This window comes from Oryctolagus cuniculus, chromosome 8 (genome assembly GCF_051225735.1).
Source record: "Oryctolagus cuniculus isolate XC-2025 breed Fujian yellow rabbit chromosome 8, ASM5122573v1, whole genome shotgun sequence".
NCBI classification, from domain to species: Eukaryota; Metazoa; Chordata; class Mammalia; order Lagomorpha; family Leporidae; genus Oryctolagus; species Oryctolagus cuniculus.
The window spans coordinates 88415967-88434455 of record NC_142874.1 but is presented as its reverse complement, the minus strand read 5'-3'; the positions used below and the strand labels follow the sequence as shown (position 1 = coordinate 88434455).

At 37.7% G+C, this 18489-nt stretch overlaps 2 protein-coding genes across 11 annotated transcripts in view; one reads left to right on the top strand and one right to left on the bottom strand.

Moving 5' to 3' along the window:
• The window catches only part of TBCK (TBC1 domain containing kinase), a 244973-nt gene extending 227467 nt beyond the window's left edge, over window positions 1–17506 (bottom strand). For 2 of the 9 annotated variants that reach the window (XM_008267520.5, XM_089302979.1), the window contains exons 1-3: window positions 17168–17506; window positions 12391–12612; window positions 3297–3369 (exon numbers count right to left, since the gene is read on the bottom strand). In XM_008267520.5, the coding sequence (XP_008265742.3) occupies window positions 3297–3369; window positions 12391–12583 (266 nt within the window). In that variant the 5' untranslated portion in view covers window positions 12584–12612; window positions 17168–17506. Of the gene's footprint in view, window positions 1–3296; window positions 3370–12390; window positions 12613–16843 lie in introns of all 9 variants that reach the window. The other 7 variants (XM_089302977.1, XM_089302974.1, XM_008267519.5 and 4 more) reach the window with 6 other exon arrangements.
• A 256-nt stretch (window positions 17507–17762) lies between these two features.
• AIMP1 (aminoacyl tRNA synthetase complex interacting multifunctional protein 1) overlaps window positions 17763–18489 on the top strand; it is a 32291-nt gene continuing 31564 nt past the window's right edge. Inside the window, exon 1 of one of the 2 annotated variants that reach the window (XM_002717177.6) lies at window positions 17763–17816. In XM_002717177.6, coding sequence (XP_002717223.2) covers window positions 17815–17816 — 2 coding nt within the window. In that variant the 5' untranslated portion in view covers window positions 17763–17814. Of the gene's footprint in view, window positions 17843–18489 lie in introns of both variants that reach the window. The other variant, XM_070047780.2, reaches the window with a different exon arrangement.

The following is an 18489-nucleotide window of genomic DNA, read 5'->3' as shown; positions in this document are numbered from 1 at the left end:
CTTCCTTTTTTTTTGCTCACCGTTTTGTGGGGTTTATTTATTTATTTTTTTATTTGACAGGTAGAGCTAGACAGTGAAAGAGAGAGACAGAGAGAAAGGTCTTCCGTCCATTGGTTCACTCCCCAAATGACCACTGCAGCCGGCACGCTGCACTGATCCGAAGCCAGGAGCTTCCTCCTGGTCTCCCATGTGGGTGCAGGGGCCCAAGCATCTGGGCTATCCTCCACTGCCCTCCCAGGCCACAGCAGAGAGCTGGACTGGAAGAGGAGCAACCGGGACTAGAACTTGGTACCCATATGGGATGCCAGTGCCACAGGTGGAGGATTAACCAAGTGAGCCACGACACTGGCCCCGTTAGTTTGTTTTTAAATAGGCAAAGGAAGGACATACAGGCAGATAGTAAAATGTGGAAATCAGAAGAAACATTCTAGAGATCCCATCATCCTGATGATCAGAAGACTACTCTAGTTGTAGCTACAGACTCCTCTGGGACTGCTGAAAGCACAAGACCATAAGTTGTATCAATTTTCAGGATGTAGAGTAATGCTGACTATCACAGAGTACTGCCCATGAAGACCACATTCTATCCTGGTATTTCTGGATATTCTTTTAGCACTCTACCATCTCTTCATATTGTGAACTCATTTCTTTCTTCTGCCTTAAATACTGTAAATGAATACTGAATAATTTTAGGAACTTCAAATTCAGTTAGTGTTAATGTTGTTTTAGCAACTCACTCCTCTGTGCCTAAGACTTCTGAGGTAGCCAGCCTTCAAGATGGTCTCAAATGACTCCTGATTCCTAAGATTCACATTCTTTAGTTTCCTCATACACTTGAATTGAGTTAATGGCCTGTGAAACCAATAGGACTCTGTAGAAATGACAATGTGAACTTTTTGAGGCTAGGTCACAAAACACATTGCAGCTTCTACTTTGCTTTCTTCTCTCAGATTGCTCACTCTTAAGAGAAGCCAACCACCAATCAAGATTCCCGTGGAAAAGACCTCAGCAAAAGGAAGAGCTAATGCCTCCCATCCAAAACTGGCACCTTATTATGAGAAAAAACTTCTTGGGACAGATCACCCATCTCCTGTCAAACTTTCAGAGGTCTGCAACCTTGTGAGACACTGAGCTAGAACTACTGAGCTAATCCATCCGGAATTCCAAACCCAGAGAAGTTATATAAGATAATAAATGTTCATTGCAGCTTTAAGTCACTGAGTATTGATGTAATTTGTTAAACAATAACTAATATATACTATTTATTTTAAAAACCAAGAAATGCAAAGAAGGCAATGTAATCCAATGAATAAACATCTCCTTTAATGACATGTTTCTACATAAGCAATTCAGAACTCAAACCAAGTAATAACTCAACAGGTGTTTGTTAAATTGAGGTATTTTACTTATGTGTAAATAATGTTTACATCTTTGGTGTACATTGTTCATAACCTTTTTAAGTTTCATCCATGTGTTATGTCATTCTTTTTTATCAATTAGAATACCATGATTTATCAGTTTTCCCATTGATGGATGTTTGAGTTCTTCCTAGTTTGGAGCTAATATGAATGTTTCTGGGACCAATCCTATGCAAAGCCTTGTAGTGGACATGTATTTTTCTGTTCTTGTGGTTAAAAACATAGGCAGGGCTGGGATTAGAGTGAGGCACCTAGTGTACAACATTTAAAGAGGCCCTATTCCTAGGAGTGCAATTGGTATATCATAAAATAGATGCTTCTAAAATTTAATTATTAAGTTACAGTACTAAAATTTTACACTTAGATGTGCCATGGACTCTTGTCAAGAAATCTAGTATATAGATAAGGAGCAATAGTTAGCTAATATATTAGCATAATAAAACAATGTATACTTATAAAAATAAGGTATCAACACATTATCAGATATATGATTTTTAAATAAAATGTCAAGTTGAGAATAATTTGCTTTAGAATTAAATCAAATAAAACTACTTGTTTTACAGATAAGGATAATCATTAAGAGACTAGTCCAAGATTGCTTAGCTAGTTAGTGACTTTTTCATCATATACACTGCATTGTAAGTGTTTGCACAAATTTAACCTAGGCTTAGTTAAAATATTTTTTCTTAGATAACAATCAATTGTAGCTACAATTGGTTTCCAATGTTGATGCCAAATAACTTTCATAGAGAATTTTTAGCAGCAATGGCTTATAAATCTGAAACAGTGAGTAAAGAATAATTAGATTTATATTCATCTAGAATATTGTGATGATGAAAAAGTTTTACACAGTGAGAGAAAGAATATTCTTTTAGTGGCCAGCATTGTAACACACTGGGTTAAGTCACTGCCTATGATGCCAGCATCTTATGTGAATGCCAGTTTGAGTCTTGGTTGTTCTACTTCCAATCTAGGTCCCTACTAATGTGCCTAGGAAGGGAGTGGAAGCAGGCCCTTGTATTTGGGCCCTGTCACCCATATGGTAGACCACAATGGAGTTCCAGGCTCCTGGTTTCTGCCTGGCACAGCCCCAGCCATTGTGGTCATTTAGAGAGTGAATCACCAAATAGAAGAGCTCTCTGTCTCTCCCTTTCTCTCTGTAACCCTGCCTTTCAAATAAATAAAATCTTAAAAAAAAATGGAATGGACCATTCCAATACCATAAATACTTATAGCAAGTAGTTTTTATTGGTTTTATGCGACTTCTTAAACCAAAGCAAGATTTTGATAGTTTTAGGATAATTTCAGAAAATGTATAAAACACTTATTTAATGTATGTATGTTACAAACAATTAGACCACATTCACTTTTTGCCAAGATATAGAAAGTAAATTTGTTGAGTTATTGAAATACTTGGATTTGAACTGCATCATTAAATTCTACGAAGTCATGATAGTTACTTCTCCTACTCCTCAATATGGTCTTTGCTTAAAACAGTTTACTATATCAATAGGAATACCAGTATACAGTGAAAAGTCACCGTGTTCCCTTTCAGGAAAATAACTATTAGCTAGTAAATGTTCAGTACTAGGAAGACTTCAGTGTGTGTATATTCTCTTGAGGAATTACTTGTCAAGTACTTTGGAGAATGCTTATCTCATGAACGTCAAACACTGGAAAATCTCAATACTGAATTTTTCTATAGCTTGTGCTTTAAATTTCCCAAAATGAGAATTTGTATCTAGATTAAATCATTAAACAAGTAACACAAGAAACCAAAGCCCTGAAATTTCCAGTTAAAATGCCTGTTTGTCAGTTTATGCTTTTAATTTAAGTGTCTTAATATTCATTTAATTGTTGTGCTATATTACACAGTACCTCACAGGTTTCCTTTCTCGAAGCAAGTCTTCCAGACTCCGTTCACAGTGTTCAGCCACCACAACGAGTCTTTCTGAGTAAAACAAAGCAAATCTACTTTATATTTGATTAATACAACAATTTAATAACAAAAACAATATATTCCACTGAAGGCAGAAAGATACGATACAAACAATATTTTAAAAGAGCTTTTCAAACTCTATATTAATTACATCATCACCAAATAAAGTAGGACAAGTGTCTAGTAAACCAATACATTAAATAAAAATCCTTTGCCATCCCATGTGTTCCTCTATAGTTTCTCTTACATGCTTCAGGAAAAAAAACAGATGGAAAGTTGACCTTGAGAAAAAAAAAATGATTCTTTTTCTGAAACAGACTGGAAAAAGTAAGATTGGATGAAGATGAAGAGAAATTTTGAAGGTGAAGAGAAATCAGAGAGTGAGAGATAGGTGTTTCATTCAAAAACAGAGTTTTGAAACATAGTTTAGAAACTTGAGGAAAGTAAAAATATTCTAATTCATGACCATAGAGAAAGAATAGAAAAGTGACTTGGCTTTATGGGGCCTGCTGAGTTTAAATTAAATATAAAATGGTAGTACTCACAATGAATATTATGGTATAATTTGGATTTTTCACTGATCAAGTCTCTTAAAATAACAGCACAGTTCCCACAGTCAGCCCCTATCTTTTGTTTTGTTTTTCTCACAAGGTATTCTTAGTGACTAACAAGATATCTGACAAAGTATCAAGCCAATAATTTTTCTTAAATGAATTAATCTACTAGGAACAAAAAAAATACGTAACTGAGTTTACAAGCAGTTGAGAACTTGATAAAGTTATTTCAGAAGTTTGTTTTAAAACAAATGCAGGTGTTGTGAGTATTTAGGCAAAATAAGTTCTAAATTCCCTAATGGGGTGGGGGGGATTAAAGACATAATGCTGGATTGAAACACTATGAAGAAGTAAATGTGCCATGTGCTTGAGAATTGTGGTAACTGAATAGAGAAGGTTTGGTGAAAATGAAACAGTAGCATTTGGGCCATTTTCCACTGCTTTCCCAGGTACAATAGCAAGGAGCTGGATAGGAAGTGGAGCAGCCGGATTTCAAACCGGAATCCATATGGAATGCTGGCATCACAAGCGGAAACTTAACCTACTATGACACAACATGGCCTCAAATTAACTGTTTTAAATTGGAAATTATTAAGTCTCTATATCTGTAAGAAACTTCCAAAGTGTGTGTTTCGCACTAGAGTAAAATTCATCATTCTTCTCCTGGAAACTCTCTCAAAATATCATCATTTAGAGTTTGCCAATAGTTCAAGGTTCTATGGAACTTTTAAGTGTTAGTTTAATACTGCAGAGCCATAATCCTTGGCAGGGTATTGAAGTTTCTCCCCAAGGTAATAGAATGTACACCAAAACAGTGTTTCCAATATGAACATGTTTTTTCAAGAAATTATTAGGGAATCTTTATTCCTGAAACCCTGGACCACTGTACGAAAATAATTTCTGTTTGTTATAAAAACAATATAGTTTCACAGAACAAAATATTTGGAAATCATAATGTGCCAAATATAAATCAGCAATGTAGTGGCATTATTTATGAAAAACAAATGTGACACAAGTTTGAACTTAAAGAATAGAACATTCAGGAACTCTGGAAGAATCTTTCTTTTCATAAAGATTTAACGAATGCCAAGTATTATGTAGCATGTCCAGCCTGAACTCTAGGGATTAAGTCAATGAGAAGAAACTGAAAACAGTGTATAATTAAGCAAGAGAGATAAAACAGAGGAGCTGAATAAGATGAAAAGCAAAGAGGTAGGAATAAAAGAAAAAAATGTGGTTTTTTTAATTGGGAGAAAAGATTAAGTCTACAATCAGTTTACTTTAAGTAAGGAAGAATGTCCTAGATAAACTTGGTGATTTATAACTCGGTTGACCAGCCTTAAGAACAGAACTGAAGCTTACTGAAGAAGAAGACATCCTGCCCAAAGAATGCAGTCTCAGCCCAGCCCAACAGTTTAGCTTATCCTTCCTGATGGCCTGCTGTATGGACTTCAAACTTGCCTAGCCAGTCTCCACAATCCCACAGATCAAGTCCAAGCAACCAAGCATTAAACTAACTTTCACTCTTTACACACACACACATGCACACACACACATATTTCCTGCTAGTTCTGTTTCTCTGATGAAACCCTGGCTGACACACACACTAATGCTGAAACGTATGTGATACATATATGGAATATATTATCACATAGATCCTTAGTTACCTGATTATTCTCCATGTGAATTTAAAATTCTATAGTTAAAATAACTGTGATCTTGATTTTTACCAGCAATTACTGAAAAATTTCTGGATAACCAATTCCAAATTTAAAAAAATGGATGCATTATGATTTATCATGAGGGAGGATTCTAAACACTACTGAAATTTCAAGCTCAAAATAAGACTAGATTTGTTAACAGCTTTCATGCCTTATTGGCTTTCTCTTTTAAAGATATCTTTCTAAATTTATTAAAAATAAATCAAGTTCTCAAATTCTAGTGAAATGCGTACTACTGTTGAAATCAAAATGCCCGTGCCACTGAGATGCCAAGAAAATATAGTATTACCTTGAATCATTTTAAATGATCTACAAAAAAAGCAAAATCTGATTTCTGGGCTAACCTAGCAAATGAAAACACAACATTACTAAACATGTCACACATAATGCCAAACAAGCAGAGGGAACGGAGGAAAGAGGACTAACAATGAAAGCTATCTCCAAAGCAAGAATAGAATAAGGACAGAAGTGGAACCAAATAAAACTTCTTTGAGGATACAATTAAGTGGAGCCCAAACCCAAACCATGTGGTTTTACATCATTGAGACAGTGTCATTCACTGTTCACTGTGCGGACGATGGAGTAGAAACTTCTCAGATTTTCCAAGTAATTGCAACTGAAATGACTGGGATGTTTTAGAACTGACCTTTACAAAAACACTTATGCTAACTCAGTTATTTACTCCTTATGCACAACAATATAAATTTTAACCAAAAAAACTGTTAAAAGAGATGAAGAATGGGACTATACAATTAAGTGATCAGTTCAACAGGAAGCTATGATTATAATAAACATGTATGTACCCAATTACAGGGCACCTGGCTATTTAAAAAAATGTTAATAGATCTAAAGGGAGACATAGACTCCAATACAATACTAATGGGAGACTTTGGTTTTTCCATACCATTTGTTGAGCTCTTTATTTAAATTTAAGAGTTAATCAAATGTGTATAAAGTTAATTGAAAATAGATCTTACGAAAAAAATAAGAATAAAAATAGGAGAGGGAGGAGGAAGAGGGGTGAGAGAGTGGGTGGGAGGGCAGATGGTGAGAAGAACCACAATGTTAGTAAAGTTGTAATTATGAAGTTTGTAAATTTTAAGCTGTATACTTCTGCATACAATCCTAAGGACTTACTTCTAAGGGTACTGTTTAAAAACTTGCCATGGGACCCCAAATCCCCTTAAGCGTGGTGGTAAAAGTATCATCATTAGTGTTAAAGCAATCATATAGATAGTAGTAAGTGACAAAGTAATCATATAAATAGGATTAAGTGTCTGATAATAATAATAGAATTAAAAAGGAGTGAATGCTCCAATATGGGAAGCAGTCCACCCAGCAGACTCACAGAATGACAATCGCTTTAAGTAGCACTGTGACCTCAGAACTAGCCCTTTCGGGCATTCTGGTCTGGCTAAAAATCTTAAAAGAATTTCAGGCATGGAAAGCCAAGAAACTGTGGCAAATAATGTCCTATATGAAGGATCTCAGTGGGTGAGACCCCAGTGGAAAGAATTGGTCATCAAAGAATGATGTACTTTTCTCTGAGGGAGAAGAAAACTTCCACTTTGCTTAAGGCCTTGTCTAAATACTGACAGAGTTTGTGGATTCAAAAGGTTTCCATAGCCTAGGCAGCTCATGTCAAGAGCCTTGGGTCTTGCACAGAATTCATACATAAGAGTGTTAATTATTAAAATTACAACAGGAGTCACTGTGCACTAACTTCCCATGCAGGATTTCTGTCATCAAAGAGTTGTATTATTAGAGCTAACAGTAAAATTTGTTCTGAAAGATTTATTTCCTTTTAGTGTATTAAGACATACATATTCTTAGGTCTCACAAATGATACTTATGCCTAAGTGCTCGCAAAAGATGTATCATACTTGGGTGCTTTTTAAAGTTAATTAAGTTTCTAAAAAAAAAAAAAGTAAAATTAACTTCAAGATGCAATGACTTTGATCAGCCCTTGTCTCAACTGCTGAAGAGTGTTTTTGTATTTTGCTTTTATTTCTTTTTTCATGCAAATTGTTGAGCTCTTTACTTAGTATAGAGTTGGTCTGCTGTGTATAAAGTTAATTGAAAATGGATCTTAGTAGAGAATGGGACTGGGAATGGAAAAGGGAGGAGGAGGAGGGATGGGAGTGTGGGTGGGAGAACAGGTACAATAGGAAAAATCACTATATTCCTAAAATTGTACCTATGAAATGAATGAAGTTAGTATTCCTTAACTAAAAGGTTTCTTTGGGAAAAAAATAAAAAAGAGAAAGTGGGTAGGAGAGCAGGTAACATGGGAAGAATCACCATGTTCCTAAAGATGTAATTATGAAATGTATAAAGTTTGTATTCTTTAAATAAAAGGTTTTGGGGGGGGATTAAAAAAAAATAAACTATGCTAAGTCAAAGAATCCAGAAACAAAAGAGCATATATTATAGGATTCTATAATTCTAGACAAGTTAATAAAGTCAGAAAGATTACTGGTTTCCTGGGGCTCAGAAGGGAAATGTAGATGAATGCAGTGGGCGGGAGATCTTATTTGGGTGATGAAAATGGTGTAAAACTGACTTATGGTAAATAGTTGCAAGACTGAATAAAGTTACTAAAGAAGAAAAAAAAAGAATCTGTTGTGGAGTGTGCAACTAGCAAAACCCCACACCAGGGGTGGAGAATGTCTGGCCTAGGGGCTTTACCTCAGATATCCATAGCAAAAAATTTTTTTTAGCAATGTCTTAATGCTTCACCTGTACAACAGGTTATAAAGCTTGCAACTGATTATTTTCTCCATTGCTATATCTATGTCTTTTATATATATATAATATATATATATAAAATATATATATATATATAGAAGGTAGAGTTAGACAGTGAGGGAGAGACAGAGAGTTATAGACAGTGAGAGAGATAGAGAGAGAGAAAGCTCTTCCTTCCATTGGTTCACTCCCCTAATGGCCACCACGGCCAGCACTGCACCGATCCTTAGCCAGAAGCCAGGTGCTTCCTCCCAGTCTCCCATGTGGATGCAGGGACCCAAGCACTTGGGCCATCCTCCCCTGCCCTCCCAGGCCACAGCAGAGAGCTGGACTGGAAGAGGAGCAACCTTGACTAGTACCCAGCGTCCCAACCAGGACTAGAACCGGGGGTGCCGGCACCACAGGTGGAGGATTAGCCTAGTGAGCCATGGCGCCGGCCTATATATCAATGTCTTAATGCCTCACCTGAACAATAGGTTATAAAGCTCATAACAGACCATTTTTCCTTTTTAGGTAAAGATCTAGCAATTCATTAATATGTTGCCTCATTATGAAACTCATTTTAAGTACTTGGATTTTCTTCTTTGCTCTGACTTACAAGAACAATACAAATTTGCAGTCCACTGGGGCTAGCGCTGTGGCGCAGTGGGTTAAAGCCCTGGCCTGAAGTGCCGGCATCCCAAATGGACGCCAGTTTTAGTCCCAGCTGCTCCTCTTCCCATCCAGCTCTCTGCTATGACCTCGGAAAGCCGTGGAAGATGGCCCAAGTCCCTGGACCCCTGCACCCGCGTGGGAGACCCAGAAGAAGCTCCTGCTTCCTGGCTTCACGGATCAGTGCAGCTCCGGCTGTTGCAGCCACCTGGGGAGTGAACCAGCGGATGAAGACCTCTCTCTCTCTCTGCCTCTCCTCTCTCTGTGTAACTCTGATTTCAAGTAAATAAAAATAAATTTTTAATAAAAAACAAAAAACAAATTTGTAGTCCACCAACATAAACTATATATTCATTGATATTACTAATCTATCTCATTTGTTGGTTTGTTTTCTCTCCCTGAAACGAATCTGTGCATGTCACTTCAAATATGACATTTTGACATTAGGATGGTTTTAAACTAAAGGCAATTCTGTGCTCCCTTCATTTTGGACTAAAAGCAGGACACAGATTTCCGTAGGTAAAGGTGACATAAATTTCCATTTGTGAAAGAGTTGTATTCTCCCTATGGAAGAGGATAATGGTTTTTATCTATAGAACAAACCTTACTGAATAATTTCTTTCTAGTCATCTTCCCATAAATTATTCCCTCTACCCGCCCCCCCAAAACCTAAAATCCTTTTTCTTTTGTTTAGTCTCCATATTTTTTCACCCTTTGTTAGGAAGGTATATATACCCCAAATCCTAACTCCCTCACTAAGTAATATTCCTTCATGAACTCCATATATATGTAATTAAATCAGGTTTCTTTCCTCCCATTAATCTCTCTTATCAGTTTTTTTTTTTTTTTTTTTTTTGACAGGCAGAGTGGACAGTGAGAGAGAGAGACAGACAGAAAGGTCTTCCTTTGCCGTTGGTTCACCCTCCAATGGCCGCCGCGGCTGGCACGCTGCGGCCGGCGCACCGCGCTGATCCGATGGCAGGAGCCAGGTGCTTCTCCTGGTCTCCCATGGGGTGCAGGGCCCAAGCACCTGGGCCATCCTCCACTGCACTCCCTGGCCACAGCAGAGAGCTGGCCTGGAAGGGGGCAACCGGGACAGAATCCGGCGCCCCAACCGGGACTAGAACCCGGTGTGCCGGCGCCGCTAGGCGGAGGATTAGCCTAGTGAGCCGTGGCGCCGGCCGTCTTATCAGTTTGATTCATGGGCCCCATCCACTAAACCTAATAGGTTAGAGGAAGAATTTTTTCCTTTCCTATATCCTCATTTTGATCATATCATTTTCTTCCCCATGCTATATGTATAGGTTGAGTATTTTTTTATCTGAAATGCTTGAACCAGAAATGTTTCAGACTTTGGAGTCCTCTGTAATTAGGAATGCTTTCATATACTTTACTGGTTGAACAGCCCTAGTATGAAAACCTGAAACCCAAAATGCTCCTAAATCCAAAACTTTTTCAGCCTTTGGCATTTCAGATTTGGAATTTTAGGTGGAGGATATTTAACCTATATTAAATGTCATATAGATATAATTATACAGATAAATATACAGTTCTAAAATTCTTTTTAGAAAAAAGATAATTAAGAAATGAAAATATCTTTTTAAAAATAATGACTAACAATGATATTAATATTTTGTTTCTTAGGATAATGTCAATAATTAAAGGACAGTACATCCTTTGAAAATCCATTATGCTTTTAGGCCACTAGCACCATCAGAATGAATAAAAAATAAAGCAAATAAAACTTCACAGACAGAATCAACCCTCTGTGTTGGAAATATATTTAATTTCACCAAACTATTTTTTAACAATTTATGTATTTGAAAGGCAGTATTATCGAGAGACAGAAAGAAGAGATAAGGTAGATAACATAAATTAGAAAAGGATAATAAAAACACCTCCCAACCATTACTCTGCTTCCAAAATGCCTGTAATAATCTGATCCAAAGCATGACTAGAGAAATCAATACATTTCTCCCATGTAAGTGGTAGGAATCCAACTACTACATCACTGCTGCAACTCAGGGTCTACATTGCAGGAAGCTAGAAGTAGGAGCTGCAACTGGAAATTGACCCTAGATGATATAGCGTGGGACAAGGGCATCCAAAGGTTAAAGACTCACTCCTAACCTCACTAAAACTTTTTATATAGCAACTTGATTAATATCAATAATCTTCAAAGCATACTTTAGCATTCTTTCTTTTTACTCTCATTGCATGACATATTATACACAACCTATTAAAATCATGTTTGTAGTCTATTGTTTCTGGAGCTGATGTGCCAAATACATAATAAACACTCAAATATTTGCCATTAATAATCATTACATAAATATTTTCTACTCAGTCCATAAATGCAAATATTTTCAGAGAAAATAGTATTAATAGAAATAGAGCAGACAATCTCAAAGTATAGGTTAGCTCATTTTTGCAGAATACTAAAGAAAATATAGTTTGGATTTATGAAGGTCTTTAATGTTAAGTTGAAACATGTAAAATTATCATTTTTAGGCCGGCGCCGTGGCTCAATAGGCTAACCCTCCACCTTGCAGCGCCAGCACACCAGGTTCTAGTCCCGGTCGGGGTGCCGGATTCTGTCCTGGTTGCCCCTCTTCCAGGCCAGCTCTCTGCTGTGGCCCGGTAGTGCAGTGGAGGATGGCCCAGGTCCTTGGGCCCTGCACCTGCATGGGAGACCAGGATAAACACCTGGCTCCTGCCTTCAGATCGGCGCGGTGCGCCGGCCGCGGCACGCTGGCCACTGCGGCCATTGGAGGGTGAACCAACGGCAAAAAGGAAGACTTTTCTCTCTGTCTCTATCTCTCTCACTGTCCACTCTGCCTGTTAAAAAAAAGGAAAAAAAAATCATTTTTATAGAAAAAAGTTGAGTATCATCAAAGGGTTCATTTTCTTTTTTTATATCTCCCAATTATTTTATATAAAAATTAAACAATTTACACTAAAATACCTTTAACATAATTTTGAGGACAGAAGCACAGACAGCAATTAAGCTGCCAAAAATCATTATGAAATAATTAAAGTATTACACAGAACATATGCAGAATGTGGGGCACAGATGAACTGACTTTATCAGTAAAAAGGCAGTAAACATCTTCCTGATGAAATGCTTACTTATTTCAGCACTCTAAATGTAATTCTATATGAAAAGCCCAATGCAATTCAACACAATTTATTAACTATCTTTCCAACTGAGGAGAACCAAAATTACCAACTTCAAACATAGAGAGCAAATATACAACATAGGCAAATTGATTTCTTTATATATTTACTATGTGTTTGCAACTTAAATCTTGGTTATAAAGAAAGGAACATTACATAGGAAATGGGGGTGGGGGACTCACCATGTTTTCCTCTAGATATATCCACATACTGACAAAGTCGGGGATGGGTGATGGTCTTAAGAATTTGAAAGCGCCCTAAAATTTTTATAGAATTTGGTGTGAGAGGAAGCCCATTGCTTCCACAAACATCATGTGGCAAAGCCGAGGCAAAGAAGGTAAAGGCACCTATTTCAGCATCCTTTAAGGGAAACATTTTTGCAACCCTAGATTTTCCAAGATGACCTGGAAAAGAAGAAAATTTTATGACAGATCCACCAGACATTATGCACAATTAGTAACATACAACTTGGAGAAAAATGACAATCAGATCACGTAACAGCAAAAACAAAATTAAAAACCAACCCCTCCCCCCTAAATATCCCAAGAAGCATCTTAACTGATCCAATTATGCTTCATAATTTTCATGCTCTATATCAATCTACATGTATGGGTGTGCTATACACAACATATTTCATAGCTTAAAAATATTTAATATGAAATACTGATTTTCAACAAGTGATAAAGAATTCTACAGGAAAAGACATTCTTTTTAGCAAACAGTGCTGGAATAAGCCATCTATATGAAAAAACAAAATAACCTCAACCCCTGCTGATACAACTACAAAAGCCTGAGATGGATCCCAGGCCTGATACAAAAGTTAACACTCTCAATCTTCTAAAAGCAAATGTAGAAAATAACTTTGTAACCTAAAACTAGGCAAAGATTTCTTAGACATAATACAAAAAGAATTAAAAGACAAATTTGGTAAAGTGGATTTCATTAAAAAAAATGTTCACATCAAAAGTATGAGAAAATAAAACTACAGTATAAAATAAGGGAAATATTGTGAACACATACATGAAATTACATGTACATATAATTTTTCATTATTGAACATATGTGTGTATGTATACATGATAAAATATTTACATCCAGAATTATAAAGAATTTCTATAATTCAATAATAAAAAGAAGCCAATACATAAATAGGCAAAAGTCAGAAACATGTTTTTTCACAAAAGGCATATAAATATTAACACACGGAAACATGTTGAATAATCATTAATTTCAGGGAAATGAAAATGAAAACCACAACAGCATAACTGTCACTGCTATCACAGTAGCTAAAGTTACAATACTGGCAATAATAAATGTTGAGAATGTGGAACTGGAGTTCTGGTACATTGCTACTGGGAGTTTAAAATGGCACAAGAACTTTGGAAAACTATTTGGAAATTTTTTCTGAAGTTAAAAATGCCTCTAACTTATGATTGTGAAATTCCATTTGTACTAGGTATTTATCCAAGAACTTAGATGTCAAAAAGAAAACATTTGCATGAGATTTTTTGTAGCAGTTCTGTTCATAATAACTAAAAATCGGAAGCGAAGCCAATGTCCCAAAAGTGAAGGATCAGACAAGTTGTGGCATATTCATACCATGGAGTTATATTTAACCAAAACAAACAAACAAACAAACATACAAAATCATCACTGTATGTCAAAAACATTATGTTGATAAAAGAAGATACAAAAGAGTACAAACTGTATGACTCCATTTAAGTGTTATTCCAGAACTACAGTTCTAAAGTATAGTGATAAAAATCCAAGGAGAGTAGCCTTGCTAGGGAAGAGAAAGCTTGAATGAACAGGGAAACAGAGGAACTTTATATAGTGATAGAAATGTTCTACATATATCATGACTGGGGTGTGGGTGGTTACAAGAATGAATATTTGCATCACAATTCATCCAAATGGTCACTTCAAATCAGTGCATTTTAACATATGCAAATTTCATCTCATAAAAAAGAAACATATTAGGAAGCTATATGAAAAGAATAAAAAACAAAAATGAGTGAAAATTATGATTGCCACACCAAGTAGAAGTGTTGGGAAATGAAGTTCAGACAATTGTTCTGAACACGGAGAAAAAGGCAAACAAATAAAAACATTAAAAAAAGACAACACATATTGTGTGGATCAAGTAAAGAATTCAACAACCACTTTATAGGAGTTTCAGAAAATGAGAGAGAGAGAGAGAGAAAGGACAACAATAACAACAACAAAAAAGGACAAGAAATTATCAAAGTTCGAATAGGAAAAAATTCCCTATAGTTGAAGGAAAATATGTAAGTTCAAATTCAAAAAGCTTATAATTTCAAGAAGGATAAATTTTAAAACACCAACATTTATCTAAGCTCCTCTAAGACAATTCATGCAGGGGAAGTAAACTAACTGCTAGACAAGTCACTATAAATTTTCAAAGCATTAAGCCTAACTATAAATTTTTATAATTTCAGAGAGGAGACCAGGTCAGTTAGCAACAAATAATCAGACTGGCATTCTCATCTTTGAACAAGCAACAATGAAGTCAGAAGGCAACATAACCTGGAAAGATTCATAGGAACATAATTTTGATTCTACACACAAACTACCTATCATAATAGCTAATAATAATTTATAGCCATATAAACATTAAAAAACAAAATGATCATTGACATAGCTTTTGTGAGCAAGTTGTTTTAAGATGTCTGCCAATAAAACACAGGAAGGAACAAAATAATAGTAGATATGATGTTAACAAACCCAACAGTTCAATTAATATAAAGCCAGGAAAGGAATTATACAAATCGGCTAGAAAGCAATCAGTCCAAATCAAACAGAAAGCCATTGGACCAAAGGGAATGTCTTCAAATAGAGGAATGGAATAGAATTTTCTGTGTATACAACAAAGGAAAAAGAAAGCAAAAGTACCTTTCTTTCTAAAAGAAAGGAGAAAAACAATCATTAAAGTGAAACAAGTTAAAAACTATTTAAGTACATGGTCCAAACAATAAAGCACACTAAACTACGGCATGATTTTTTGCCACTGGAGTCAAAGAAAGAAGAATCGATTTGACCTTGATATTACAAATATTTTCCTTAATGTGGCAGAGATCATGAAATTAAAATATTGGGAAGGAACTGTATCTGCTTGGCTCTGCACTGAAGCATAACTATAAGGCCATGCTGTAAACTTTTCATTGACATTAGCATATAAAAAGCAAAAATCATAGTTGAGAAATATATATAACTAACTTTGACAATGTACAAGAAATGTTCAGCTAAAGGAAAGTGAAAATGGAGGTGGTTTCTGTGGTGATAAAGGAAAATGCAGAATCACTCTCTTCCTCATTTTATAAAATAAGGAGTCAAATATATTTTCAAAAGTTGATGTAAAAAGGTAGAGTTTGCTGGCGCTGTGGCTCACTAGGCTAATCCTCCACCTTGCGGCACCAGCACACTGGGTTCTAGTCCCAGTCGGGGCGCCGGATTCTGTTCCGGTTGCCCCTCTTCCAGGCCAGCTCTCTGCTGTGGCCAGGGAGTGCAGTGGAGGATGGCCCAAGTGCTTGGGCCCTGCACCCCATGGGAGACCAGGAGAAGCACCTGGCTCCTGCCATTGGATCAGCCCGGTGTGCTGGCCGCAGCGGCCATTGGAGGGTGAACCAATGGCAAAAGGAAGACCTTTCTTTCTCTCTCACTGTCCACTCTGCCTGTCAAAAAAAAAAAAAAAAAAGAGTTTATACATATTTATAATATCATTTAGAATTCCATGATAACCAATACAAAAACCATTTCAAAATTTAGAGAAGAGATTGTGGGTGGTGTGAGCTATCTTAAGAAGTCAATAGGAAAAGGATTTAGCAGTGTAACTTATTATTCAATATATAGACCTAAAATTAGAAAAACTGAAAAGCAGTTATCACTGAAGAACAGGATTGAGGTTGGCAAGGCTGAGACAGTAACAGCTGCATTTTATTATTCAATCCTACCACATTATACTGTGATTTTAAACCAAATGTCTTCATCACTCAGATCACTGAAAAGTGCAAACGATCAAAAAAAAAAGACAAAGCAACAGATGCCACAAAGCCATAAAACAGTTCATCAGTGCCCTGCTTTGACTACCTGTTAGATGTGTGCACACAAATACACAAAATTACACATGCATACATCTGTTTACACTTGGTCAGTGAAAAGAAGCTAATGGAAACCAAAAACCAGTAAGGGGAGAGGAAAGATAAGAAAAACCGACTGGTAAGCAGCTGGGTTTGAAAATTCAGTTCATTCAACACACATTTTGAAGCTTGTATTTAAAGTCAGATGCTTTTCTGGCTGCTGAGCCAACAGTGAACAAGACACAACGCTTGCCCTTAATGAACTTGGGATACAATGAATCAAAGACAGCTGGGGAATTCAAAAAAAAAAAAAAAAATAGGGCACCAGACGCGGATGTTATGAATAAAATAATTTCTACATTTCTTCAGCAAAGGACACTGGTTATTTTATACGCAGTCTCTAACGAAAATGTATCTCTGTCTAAAATAAATAGCGGGCCTTGAAAGGCAGTCACTGGCAATTCTAAAGTTAACTCCCCTCATTGCTTCAGTTTCTTCTACTGCTCAAGGAAGTATGAAAATTCCACAACTGACTAACCTTTGAAAACCAGAAAGGAACCAAAGCAAGTCTGCATCTACGGTGAGTTACGGAGGGGCAGATTCTAGATTTTCTAGCCTCCTTTAAGACTTCATTTGAAGAAGTAATGCAGCGGCTGCTTTTTCAAAGTTGCAGAAGTGAACATGTGATTTACTGGGAAGGCGGCCTGTAACTAGGGGTGGAGACGCTACCCAGCAGCAAGCTGCACTTCAGCTCTGCTCTATCTCGCTTGCGAACATTCGGGGCCATTCGGTGCACCTGAGAGTCCTCTACCTCCCACATGCCCCACAGACTACGACACAGAAAACAGGGATTCCCAAATACCTGCCTCCGAGCCTGGGGACGCAGGCGGGCACAAAGACAAGGGGGTTGGAGCTTCTACACAGGACCCCCAGTGCTGTCTCTGTGGCTGGTGTGGCCGCTACTGCTTAGTGCACCGGGCTCTGCATTTCAGGTGCTTCTACAAAAGAGGCAGCACCCGCAACCTCGGGAGCGCAGAGACTGCCCTTTGCCTGCAAGCCAACACAGCGAAAATTCGCTTTCCGGAACCCGGCCTGGAGCACGCGCTAGGCGCTCTCCACTGACAGCTCCCTCACTTCCTCGCCCATCCTCCACGCAGCCCGGCTCTTTCTGGTGACGCCAAAGCTCCCGCGACTCAACAGTGAGGAAAGACCCTGACTTCCGGCGTTCGCATGTTGCCCGAACTGCCGACAAAAATGTAGCGACCGAAGAACAACCACGGGGGCAGCTGGGGATATTGGGCGAGAGAACAGAGGACAGGAAGCGTGATGGGGCTGTTGAATAGGACTCGGTGCAGGAAGGTCACAACAGAATGCGGAGTAGAATTTCTGGGCTATTCAGGCACTTAACGGGGACACCTCGTTGGGTCCTTTTTCACTGCCACGTGTGGGAGAGGCTTGTCGCAGCCTGCTCCCGGCTGAAGCTGCTGCGGAGCCCCTGTCCACTGCTTCATGTGAGTGATGTCGCGGAGGGTCCTGGGTAGGCGGATTAGGATCCTAGGAGTCTTTCTTCTCTTACTCGCTTCCAGGAGAGAACCCCTGGACTGTGGGTGCTAATGGAAAGGCAGCTTGCACCGGCACCAACCTTGAAATGAGGAAATCAGGAAAGAGCTTGGGACCTTTCGGTGGAGCCAAGTTTGAGAAATGGGCTGCAGGGCCTAAGGAAGGGGTACTCTTGGAAAAATATTCGTTAGCATGTCTGTTTTTATGTTAATATCAACGGCAGAGAACCTGGGTATTTGTAGGGGCAGAGAAGAGAATGCCTTCATTTGGCAAATAGTTTTAAGCACCCACTGCATTCCAGGCACCATTTTAGACATCAGGTAAAGAGCAACGAACAAAGCAGGCGAAAATTCCCGTCTCCCTGTAGCTCACTTTTATTGAGGAAGACAGATACCAGAGGAAATAAAAGCGTGCCGCATGTTAGGCGTGATGAGAGTGGAAGGGAAAAATTATAAAGCAGGGAAGGAAAGTATTGATTGAATTTTAAGTGTGGCCAGGGACGGTCTCAGGGAAAAGGTGACTCTGGTCAAGTAAACTGACAGAATTGAGAGAATTAACGATGCAGTTATCTTGGGGCCAGTGCAGTTTGGGACCAAGCATTGCAAAGGCGGTGAAACAGGTTTG